The sequence below is a fragment of the Mobula hypostoma genome, chromosome 1 (genome assembly GCF_963921235.1).
Source record: "Mobula hypostoma chromosome 1, sMobHyp1.1, whole genome shotgun sequence".
NCBI lineage: Eukaryota > Metazoa > Chordata > Chondrichthyes > Myliobatiformes > Myliobatidae > Mobula > Mobula hypostoma.
Window position 1 is genome coordinate 57,072,747 of NC_086097.1, and position 12,086 is coordinate 57,084,832.

Here is a 12,086-nt window from a genome sequence, read left to right on the forward strand (position 1 = left end):
CAAGTATTATGTTATAACTCTGGTGCTTCAGTAGTTGACACTAGCTGCCAGCGGCCATGGATTGTGAGTTAAGTCAGACTCGATCCTGTAAGGCTATAGAAGATGAAAACTACACATTTTGAAAGGGATAAATATTCAAGCTGAAACACAAAATTTATTTATCACTTGCCGTTATTGTCACATGGACATACGTATGTGCTGAAGAGTCACCCCTCATCTCCCCGCCCCATTTTCTTCTGCATCATCTTGTCAAAAAGATTTCAGTTTTGCAAGTTTTCACACACTTTGAAAGTATTCCCTAAAATATATCCTCCATTATGAATTTGTTAAGTAAATGTTAATTTTCTGGGGAAATCTGTAATTCCTTCCTCTTGTACTCAGTCTAAATGGAAGTTTCACTTTTTGAAAAGTTTAAGAATAAATTTCATTTCCTAAGCTCTTTCTGAAAGAACCTTGTATTTATGGATATGAATGTGTAGGATATATATGAAACTAGTAAGCTACTGTGAATGATAACTATAATCATTACTCAGTGATGTGAACATGCTGTAGTGTTATCAATTACTTTTACTTTCAAATGTTTCAATTACATATAGGTCAGAAAAGAATAAGCGATAGCAATAATGGGACACCAGCAAAGAAACAAAAGCGTAGCCATAAACGGTCAAATGTATCCAGTAAAAGTGAAAAGAATGGAACTGGTAAGTTTTGAAGCTGGAACTTAGCAAGTTGTAAGCTGTTTTATTGAGACATTTTTTAATAATAACAATAATATTTTTTGAAGGCAACAGCAGTGACAGTGAAGACCTACCAGTCACAGACAACTCTAATAAATGCACTCCAGTGAAGACTTCAAATAAGTCTCAAAAATTTGGCAGGTCCCCATCAAGGTTGATTTCTCCCAACAATAAAGATGGCGATAAAGATAAAGAGAAAGATGGAAATGATAGTACGTCACCCAGGACTTATAAATGGAGTTTCCAACTTGGTAAGAAAAGCATTGTTTTGTAGTCCAGATTAATTTTAATTTATTTTAGTGTCAGTTGTTTTGAATGCAGTAGCTTTACTTGATGTACCAAAAGGCCTAATTTGCCTATCATTTCTAATTGATGTAAGAGGATAAAAAGTGATACATCTTTCAACAGATTCATTTTTTAGTCCTTTATGGCCATTTACAGTTCCTGTTTGTAGTGGTTGCTTGTTCACTGTAACTTAACTGCCATCTTGAAGCTGCTTTAGCTGCTATGTTGAATGAAATTTTGTAAACTAACGAAGAATTTGTGGTTCTAATCTAATTATTAAATGAAATAATAATTTATGGAATCTAATCAGAATAAGAAATCTTGGGACCAGAAAATTTTGCTTGAGAAGTAATTTTCTCAGCAAGATTACTCCTCTGTGGTGGAAGATCTAAACATAGCTATGATTCTCAAGTCGTCTGTCGTATGTGTATCATATGAAATTTGCCGAACACTGTTCAATGCATTTGTAAATGACTAAGAATAAGTTGACCAGCATCAGTGACATCTCCCAAGGCAACATCCCCAGCATTAAGGCCATAATTGTACTCAGCCTGCTCTGTTGTACAGGCCATGTTGTAGAACATTAGACTCCTGAAACAGATACAGGCAGGCAACTCCTGTATTACAGCTGTTTGGGAAAGGGAAATTCACCCATACAGAATTCACAAATCACTACCCATAAATATGAGGTATGGAATAAAATTTCCTCTCATGGAAATTAAGTGGAATGTACGTAAATGAACATAAAACATTTCTTAACATATGAGCAGATGATGCAGATCATTTTCAAGTAGCATGGAGGTTTCCTCCGCTCTGGTTAGAGCTACATCATAGGAAGAGGTGACCAGATGGATAGAGGAAAAGGTGCAAGGATAAGTTCAAAGTCTGTGAAAAGCTGCAGCATACCAACAGGCTCCTGGCTCTTGACTGCTCAAATTGTACAAAGGGCTATTGGGATGGAATTGAGAACCTCTATCCCATCTGTTGGGAGCACACAGTTACCCTGCATAAATGGTGGAACAAGAGCTCCATTTATAAGCAACTTATCTATATGTCCTTTTAGGCACTTTCTTTCCTATGTATAGAAGAGTCGGTGATTCGCGCATTGACATCATCAGTCATCTCAGATCTCATAAAAAAACTGGAGTGAAAGCAAGGTATCCTAAGGTTTCTAAGAACAGTCTAAGAAGGAGGAGGATAAAATAATATAAAAGCAGATGGCTGGTGGCTTTGGCAATTTGAGGCACCCACCTGCTTCAAACAGGCTTCAATTCCAAAGGGATCTTACCACTAGACATATCTTTACCTCTCTTCTCCCCCGACCCCCAGCTTCCCCTAGGATCATTGCTCCCTCTGGGATTCTCTTATCCTTTCGTCCCTCCCCACTAATATCCCTTCTGGTATTTATCCCTGCTAGCTACCTAAGTGCCACACCTCCATACACCACCTCCATTCAGGGCCCAAGGCAGACCTTCCAGGTGAGGCAACACTACCTGCGAATCTGCTGGAGTTGTCTATTGTGTCCAGTGCTCCTGATGCAGCCATCTCTACAACGGTGAGACACATTGTAACTTGGGGGGAGGGGCACTTCGCTGTGCTCCTCCTCACCATCCATCACAAACAGGACTTCCCAGTGGCCAAACATTTTAATTCTGATTCCCATTTCCATTCTGACGTGTTGGTCCGAGGCCTTCTCTTGTGCCAGGATAAGGCCACCTTCAGGTTGGAGAAGCAAACACATTTCCCTCCACTTCCTCTATTCCCCACTCTTCTCACCTGCCTATTACTTTCTCCTGGTCCCCTCCTTCCCTTTCTACCTTGGTCTACTCTCCTCTTCTACCAGATTTCTTCTTCTCCAGCTCGTGACTTTTCCCACCTGCCTTCACTTCACCTTCCAGCTAGCCTCCTCCCCTTCTCCCCACCTATTTATTCTGGCATCAACCTTCTTCCTTCTCAGTCCAGAAGAAGGGTCTTGGCCCGAAATGTCAAATAGGAGCAGGAGTAGGCCATCTGGCCCGTCGAGCCTGCTCTGCCATTCAATAAGATCATGGCTGGTCTAGCCATGGACTCATCTCCACATACCCCTACTATGCAAAAATCTATCCACCCTTGTCTTAAGTATATTTCCTGACGTAGCCTCCACTGCTTCTTTGGGCAGAGAATTTGATAGATTTACCACTCTCTGAGGAAAAGGAGTTCCTCCTCATCTCCATTCTAAATCTGCTCCCCCGAATCTTGAGCTATATCCCCTTGTTCAGTTCCATAGATGCTGCCTGACCTGCTGAGTTCCTCCAGCATTTTGTCTGTGTTGCTTTGGATTTCCAGCATCTCAGACTTTCTCAAATCAATTATACCAGTGGCTAAGAAGAACATGGTAACCTCCTGCCTTACTGACTATTGTCCAGTAGTACTTACATCCACTGTAATGAAGTGCTTTGAGAGGTTAGTGATGAAACATATGAATTCCTGCCTGAGAAGCCACTCAGATCCACTCCAATTAGCTACCATCACAACAGGTCCATAGCAGATGCCATTTCATTGGCTTCTTCACTCACCCTTGGAACATTTGGACAACAAAGATGCGTACATCAGGATGCCCTGTATTAATTACAACTTGGCATTCAATATTATCATCCCCTCAAAGCTAATCAATAAGCTTCAAGATCTTGGCCTCAATACCTCCTTGTGCAATTGGATTCTCGATTTCCTCACTTGCAAACCCTTGTCAGTTTGGATTGGCAACAACATTTCTTCCACAATCTCCATCAGCACAGGTGTGCTGTATGGTTGTGTGTGTAGCCCCCTGCTCTAATTACTTAATACGTACAACTATGAGACTAAGCACAGCTCCAATGTCCTATTTAAGTTTGCTGTTGACACCACTGTCAGCATATAGGAGGAAGATTGAAAAGCTAGCTAAGTGGTGCCACACAACAACCTCTCACTCAGTGTCAGCAAGACCAAGAAGCTAATTATTGACTTCGGGAGGAGAAACTAGAGATCCATGAGCCAGTGTTCATTGGGGGATCAGAGGTGGAGAGGGTCAGCAACTTTAAATTTGTCGGTGTTATCATTTCAGAGAATTGTCCTGGGTCCAGCACATAAGTGTCATTATGAAGAAAACATGGCAATGCCTTTACTTCCTTATGAAACCCCTTTTTACTAGGCATCTCTGGGGATGCAGCTCCTTAGCCCCTCACTAACAGCCACTGGACTTAGTGGTGAGAAAACCACCTTTCCTAGACTCTGTCCGTCTAGGGTCAATGTGACTTGGGTCCCACCAGAACCAGGAAGTTGAGATGTCTCACCCACCCGAACCCTGATCTGTGTGACTATTGTGTAACTGCTGCCTTCATGCAATTGCCCATCAGCAAGAAATAACAGATTGTACACTGCATACAATTATAAAGAAAGTACATTTATGAATGTTAACTTAATCGTTATTAAAGAAGAAAGAAAAAAAGAAAAGGTCCCATCATAATTAAAACAGGCGAATGTGCACAAGTTGATCCTCAGATTCACTGATCACCGGTAGGATTTCCCCTTTTGGATTCCATTGAATTCCAGTATTCCCATTGTATCAAATCCTATGGCCGGTTCTCTCGCTTCTTCTCTGTCCATGTCCCACTGAGCAGGACTTCGACCAACCCCCAACCCCTTCAGTGTCCATAACAAAAATACCTCTGGCCCAACATTCTCTTGAACCTTCTCCCAATTCCACCATCTGACTGGATGATATGACATTCCTAAGCATCACAACCCCTTATCTTTAATGGTAACCCTAACACTACCAACAGAACACACTGCTTCTACAGAAAACCATTAAGTGAAACACCTTACAACATTAGCAGTGAGGAGAAGATACGTTATTGAGGACAGACTCAAGAAATTTGAAAAAATCTGGCAACCATTACTGTTGTATTTAGAAGAGACCGACAGCTGGACTAAGTGGTGGGCGGTAGGACCTAAACAGCACATACGGGAGGGGTGAGGGGAGGGAGGGTTGGGAAAGGAGAAGGGAGACGGAGTGGTAGGGTTTCCTTTGCTTTTTGCTTGTTACTATACATACATTCATTTGATTTTCATTATGTTGTTATAAGAAACAAAAGGAAAAAGAAGCATTGTACTTTAGGACATTGTTGGTTGTGGTTAAGCTGATGTTGCTTCACAATAAAAAACATTTGAAACAACATTAGCAGTAAAATCTATAGATGTGTGGTGGGGTGTATATTGACTGTTTGCATTACGGCCTGGAATGGAAATACCAATGCCTTTGAATGGAAAACCAGACAAAGAGTAGTGAATACGACCCTGTCCATCATAGGTAAAACCCTCCCCACCATTGAACACATCTACACAGAGGTGATGCTGCATCCATCATCAAGGACCCCCGTCACCCAGATCATGCTCTGTTCTCACTACTGCCATCAGGAAAAAAATTACAGGAGTTTAGGAAGAGTTATTATTCTTCAGCCATCAGGCTGTTGAACCAGAGGAGTTCAAATTCACTTGCCCTATCACACTGAACTATTCCCACAACCTATGGACTCACTTTCAAAGTCTCTTCATCTCATGTTCTCAATACTTAGTGTTTATTTATTGTTTTGTTTTTCTTTGTATTTGCACAGTTGGTTGTCTTTTGCACATAGGTTATTTGTCAGCCCTGTTGGATGCAATCTTCTAATGATTCTATTGTGTTGCTTGGATTTACTCTGTATGCCTGCAAGAAAACAAACCTCAGGGTTGCATATGGTGGCATGCATGTACTCCATAATGAATTTACTGTGAACTTTGAGCATGAACTTTGCGATGGTTAGTGCAATTTGTCTGATGTGGCCAGAGACAATGATATGGATGAGTTAGTAGCTTAATTGGTCACATGGAGGTAATTGGGCACTGTGGGCTCATTGGGCTGGAAGGGCCAGTTACTATGCTGTATCTCCAAGTAATAAAGATAAATGAATAATGCACATTCTGTTTGAGATTGTTGACTTGTTTATTTATCACAGTGTAGTTTATTTATGTGCATAAATTTAATATTCTTTTCCTCAGCTGATCTTAATAATCTGACAAGTGCTGAACGGATAGCTTTCCTACAGGACAAACTACAGGAGATCAGAAAATACTATATGTCTTTGAAATCGGAAGTAGCATCCATAGATAGGAGAAGAAAGCGATTAAAAAAGAAAGAGAGAGAAGGTAATGATTAACATGATTGATCCTATTAACATCTTTGATAACAATGTTTATGATTCATTCTGCTTTTGAATAGGAGTAGGCCATCAAGCTCTTCCAAATCTTCAACATTGTTCAGTATGGCTGAATGATATTTCAAACCCACAAACATTTATTATGCTTCCCTTGATACCCTGAACCAATTAATTTTTCAATCTTTTCAATTTCGAAAATTTCTCTTCACCCAGATCCTTTTGGGGTATGATGTTCCAGATTTTAGATTGTCGCTTTTTGTGTGGAAATGTACTCCCAAACTTTTATCATCAAGTTAATCCTCTTATAATTCAAACAATTCTATTAGAGTTAATTTTCCTTAGTTGCAGGTGGGTGGAATGTAAAGTAAATTTATATGGATTTGATTTAAAATGTAACTCTATAATATTCCAGGTTCACATTGGTAAGTTTGCATTGCAATCCATACAGGGCCAATATATCCTGTCTTGTGTACAGAACCAAGCTAAGTGCAGGAGTCCAGGTGGGGTCAGGCCATGGCCATGTGCAATTGAGGCATCACTTTATCCCCTATACACTCTGTAGAAATAAAGGCAATTTTTCATTAATGCATTTTGCATACATATTGTAGGTTTTAATAGCCTGGGCACTGAAGGTCAAATCTTCTTTATTTCAATTTTTAGTTAGCTTATTGCTGTGATTTCTTTGTTCAAAGAGGTTGTCCTTGTATATTTCAAGAATTCCAAGTGTCAGTTTTGCACATTTCCTTTTCGAGTTTTCCTTCTTTTAGCTCTGCAGTTATTTTGTTTTCTAAGTTATATTTAAATGTGGCTTACATTTGTTCCTTCCATCATGTTTTTATTATGTATGTAAATGATGAAACCCTTTAGAAAGTTGAGTGATTTACTTCTGGAAGACGGTATAGAATATAAGAGTAGGGATGTGATGTTGAGGCTCTATAAGACACTCGTGAGATCACACTTAGAGTATTGTGTTAGTTTTGGGCTCCTTATTTTAGAAAAGATATACTGACATTGAGAGGGTTCAGAGAAGATTCATGAGAATGATTCCAGGAATGAAATGGTTACCATATGAGGAACGTCTGGCAGCTCTTGGGCTGTATTCCCTGGAGTTCAGGACAATGGGGGAGGGGGGGGATCTCATAGAAACATTCCGAATGCTGAAAGGCCTGAACAGATTAGATAAGGCAAAGTTATTGCCCATGGTAGGGGAGTCCAGGACAAGAGGGCGCGACTTCAGGATTGAAGAACGTCCATTTAGAACAGAGATGCTGAGAAATTACTTTAGACAGAGGGTGTTAAATCTGTAGAATTTGTTGCCATGAGCAGCTTGGAGGCCAAGTCAATGGGTGCATTTAAGGCAGAGATAGATAGGTTCTTGATTAGCCAAAGGGCATGGGGAAAAGGCAGGGGAGTGGGAATGACTGAAAGAATTGGATCAGCCCATGATTGAATGGCGGAGCAGACTCGATGGGCTGAATGGCCTACTTCTCCTTTCTCTTATGGTCTTATTGTATTACATTAAACAATTTTGCCTAGTAAGGTTGAAGATCTTACAATGAGTGTCAGTATTAACTGAAGATTGTACTGCCATTTCTAGAATATGTTATATAGATTTTTTACTAATTTGTGTTCTCTTCTATTATCCAGTTACACTTGCAGCTCCAGGTACATCCTCAGCTTCTTCAGAAACTGGAATGAGTCCCACTTCCTCTTCACCAGCCCAAAACAGTGTGGCAGTAGAATGCAGGTGATGATGCGCCTCCATACCCTTCCCTATCCTTTTCCCAGCAGCCTGCTGCCATGACACAAGTGCTAAATACCCTGGAACATTAGCATAGGAAGCACTCAGCTGATTGGACTTGAGTATTATCAGTAGGATTCAAGCAAAAGTTTCCCACTCTGCCTGGTTAACTTCCAGTTCCTTTAGCACTGCAAAGCACGAAGTTGAATGTAATTTGGAGATGAGACATGCTTCACTGATGACTACTGTCCACTCTATTACATGAAATGGCACTTTGTGGAAGACTCTTGGTGATTGAATAAAATGAATGTGACCACCTTCCTCTGAAGACACTCACAGAACAATAACTGCAATTGAAAAATAGCTTTGTTGGTAATGGAACCGAGGGAGCCTAGCCCAGTCAGCTCAGTTCATATGTTGGGTTAATAGTTCCAGTTCAGTCTTAGTTGTGGGAGCATTAGCTATCTTGAACTGCCAAAGTACACGGTGAGCAGAGTGCCCTATTTTGTGTAATTTGGAAATGGGACAAAATAGATTGTTACAGGAAATTTAGTGTATTGAAAACTGATACTGTAATGAAAAAGTCTTCCGCTATATTGCTGTTGGATTTTGAGCACAGTTATGCAAATGAGATTTCTTATTTAAGTTTTGTAATGTTTACAGTCATCGGAGAAGTTGGTTTTCAGTAGACTAATTTCTGTAGCAAGACTATTTTGTCTCTTTTTATATGTAATTGCAGAGTTTTATTTTATTACAAAAAAGTTTCAAATATATCACAACAATGAAGTTATTTAACAAAAAATTTCTAGACCTGAAAAGAATTTTGTGTAAAATAAAAAAATGTATTATCTTGCAACTTGTGAAGTATATTTATTCAGACAAGGCAATGGACATAATACTTGTATTTTTTATGTATTTTTAAAACAAGAAAGAAAGATATTTTCAGACTTGGTTCGGTTTTCCAGGTTTGTTCGCTTTAATTTACGAGATGTTACAAACCTTGAATTATAATTTCAGTCATTTCAAAAGCAGGTTCGCTTTCCTGAATTACAAACCTTGTAGAGTCCAGTTGGCTAGCTTTGTGGTCACACTGCCTAATGGTAAAATGTGTATTATTTGCCCCGTTAAACAAAGTTGGTTGGTCCAACATTTAAGTCTATGCCAAGTTGTCTACTATCTTCAATTCAATTACAATGTTTGGGAAAAACAAATGTAGCACAACTACTACAAGGAGTGACGGTTACCGTTAGGTGGCTGTGTTGTATTTCCAGATCATGGACAAGGCCATGGTGTCTCCATTGCATACTTTGTATATATTAACTCTTCCAGAACCATGTATTTAAAGATACAGTTTGCACATATATTGTGTACAGATGTGATTATTTTATCAATTTTTATCCACACGTACTGTACATTGTAAGGAATTGGTGTCCCTTCCCAATGTTTAATATACTGTAGAGTAATAGTGTGAATGCTCTAGACTGTTTGTATATTATGATACTGTGGTTCAGAACAGCAGTGGGCCTGAGATGGATTGTAATAGTATTCCATAGAACTGCTAACAAATCAATGTCCATTCATTTTATGTTTGAGATTTTTTTTGTATTTCTTGACAGCGTGGAGTTGTAGTAGTTATTACAATGGATTTTTTTTTCTTCCACATGTAACGGAAGAGAATAATTTGACAATGGCTTAACTTTCTAAAAGCAGAGCATTTTTTTCCTCTCCACTTGCAAAACTGGTGTATTGTAATGTGAAATAAAATGGAGCTCCGTACAGAATTTAATAAAGGCCAAGTTTTAAGAAAAAAATTTGAATTTATTGTCACGTTTTCTGCATGATCCAATACTTCTTAGCTGAGAGTGGTCTAGCAGTCTGTTTCCAAAGCCTTCACCTTTTCTACTTTCTCTGATCAGAAATTGTTTTGCAACAATTCAAGTGGCATTTGTTACTCCTCTATTAATAATGAATCAATTGTGATCAAGATGAATGTCATTTAGGAGTGTGGCACAAATGAACAATTTGACAACTTTAAAAAGAAAGTAATTCTTATAATTCAAACATTTCCAGTTTCTGTAAGTTTGTCCAACAGTCATGCCTCATTTACAGTAATGGCAGTTTTTCCTTCCTTGAGTGCAATTTAATCTATCAAACAATAGTAAACCCCCCCCCACCACCCTTTTCTCCCTCTCTCTCTGTGATCAATATTTAGGCTAATGGTAATTTGGCTTTGACTTGGTGTCCACATACTTTGTAAAATTAAGTATCCTGGATATGACATGCAAAATGCTGGAAGAACTCAGCAGGTCAAGCAGCATCTATGGAAAGGAATAAGGAGTTGATGTTTTGGGCAGAGACTCTTCATCAGAACGCATTTTGGATATTGCTATGTAAAGTACACACATAAATTTTGTTGAGTTTAGTTCAATACATTTACCAAAAAATTAGAAGCATTGGATATGTATGTGCTGTAGGTTGTTCTGAGTAATTGTTCCAATTGACATTAAGTACTTTGCTGGAAACATTTTTTTCAATATTTGCAGAGAGATGAAGGTAAGGTAAAGGTTCTAACTGATTCTCATAAGTGGGAATTCTTCCAATGATCTCATCCTAACATGAAACACTATTTCGTAATGATGTTTAAAATACTACAGGAGAAAAATAATTTCTCCAGGTTGTTGCAAAACAACTCCACAATAGATGGTTGCAATTCTGGCTGCAAAAGGAGGAGGGGTTGGGCATGGGGCTAGCAACTGCATCCCAGTGCTACAGAAACACTAACAAAAGCTTTAAAGACCACATTCCTGGGAGAGGAAGGATCTTTAATGATGGACTACTCCTGGGGACAATTTGAAAGACTGGTCCAGACAGAAGATTCTGTCGAACTGCTGTTGGCAGCCTATGTCTAATAGGGCTTCAGATGAAGTTGCAAAACAGTTTTGGGATTAGAGAAACTGATTAAAAGTTATTTTTTTTTAAACACGGAAAGCTGAAAATTATATTGAATTGTAAATTAATGTCAATTATTTTTAAATGAGTGAAATAATGGCTAAATATTTCTTTTAGTCTGCATCAATCACCTTACTCAAGTATTCATACATTAGATGAGAATGCTGGATGGCTGTGATTCTGAACCCTTTGGAACTTCTGCTATGTTGTATGAATTGTCATCTGGTATTTTAGTTTCATACTAAGCAGATTATCTTGATTTGTGAATGGGTTAAAAACAGCACCAACTGACTACTAACTCTATAAGTTAAAGTGCACCACTACAAGGCTATTTGGCTCTCAGTTCAATCATTTAGGGAGTCCAAGATTATAAATTTTACTTAAAAACAGAAAAAAGGTGTTAAAAGGCTAAGCTTGTGGTCTATTGAACAGCCATGACTCATCCTTCAGTTTATGGGTGACATCTACAAACTCTGATAGTTCTGCTATAATATGATACAGTACTTGCATTGCTAAGAAATCTCATATTAAAGAAAATAGCATTATAAAATGGCTATGTCGGTGGGGAAAGTATGATTAGGGTATAGAGAGGTTAAGGTTTGCAATATTAAAAGCTTTTCCCCCTACACGATATTTAAAAAATAAATATTTATAATAGCTGTCAGTTTATTACTGCACATTAAAAAGACTAAAAGACTGAGGGTTGCTTAATAGTTTTATTGCAAAAGTATCAATAAAAGCAATTACTTGTCAATTTCCAATGGCCTCCCACAGTGAAACTTAGCAGCCCTTATTCTTTAGAGACTGTGTCTAATTACTGCTGAGAGAGCACACATAAACTGTCAAGAAATTCTGCTTGTGATGGAAATTTTGAGCAACACAAATAGGAAATTACAGACCAGTTACCCTGACATCAACAGAAGAGAAATTGCTATTTTTAATTAATGAATTAGTAACATTTGTAATCAGGAGGTCTGAATTGGAGGGGTCGTGACTGTCACGTGACAGCACTGCCCATTTACCTGGCCGAAAGACATGCCACCTGCCAATCAAGGTTTGACCCCTCCTCGCCCATCAATGCACACCTAACCATTGGCCCCTTTAATTAGCCTTGTACTTGACCTCAGGCAGTTGGCCTTTGTAATCGGCTTAACTCTGCTGGCA

At 38.8% G+C, this 12,086-nt stretch overlaps 1 protein-coding gene across 2 annotated transcripts in view; it reads left to right on the forward strand.

The window, feature by feature from the left end:
- The window catches only part of arid4a (AT-rich interactive domain 4A), a 119,644-nt gene extending 109,881 nt beyond the window's left edge, over nucleotides 1–9,763 (forward strand). For both annotated transcript variants that reach the window (XM_063049562.1, XM_063049572.1), the window contains exons 22-25: nucleotides 597–701; nucleotides 785–988; nucleotides 6,075–6,221; nucleotides 7,880–9,763. In XM_063049562.1, coding sequence (XP_062905632.1) covers nucleotides 597–701; nucleotides 785–988; nucleotides 6,075–6,221; nucleotides 7,880–7,983 — 560 coding nt within the window. In that variant the 3' untranslated portion in view covers nucleotides 7,984–9,763. The remainder of the gene's footprint in view (nucleotides 1–596; nucleotides 702–784; nucleotides 989–6,074; nucleotides 6,222–7,879) is intronic.
- Nucleotides 9,764–12,086: the final 2,323 nt, after the last annotated feature.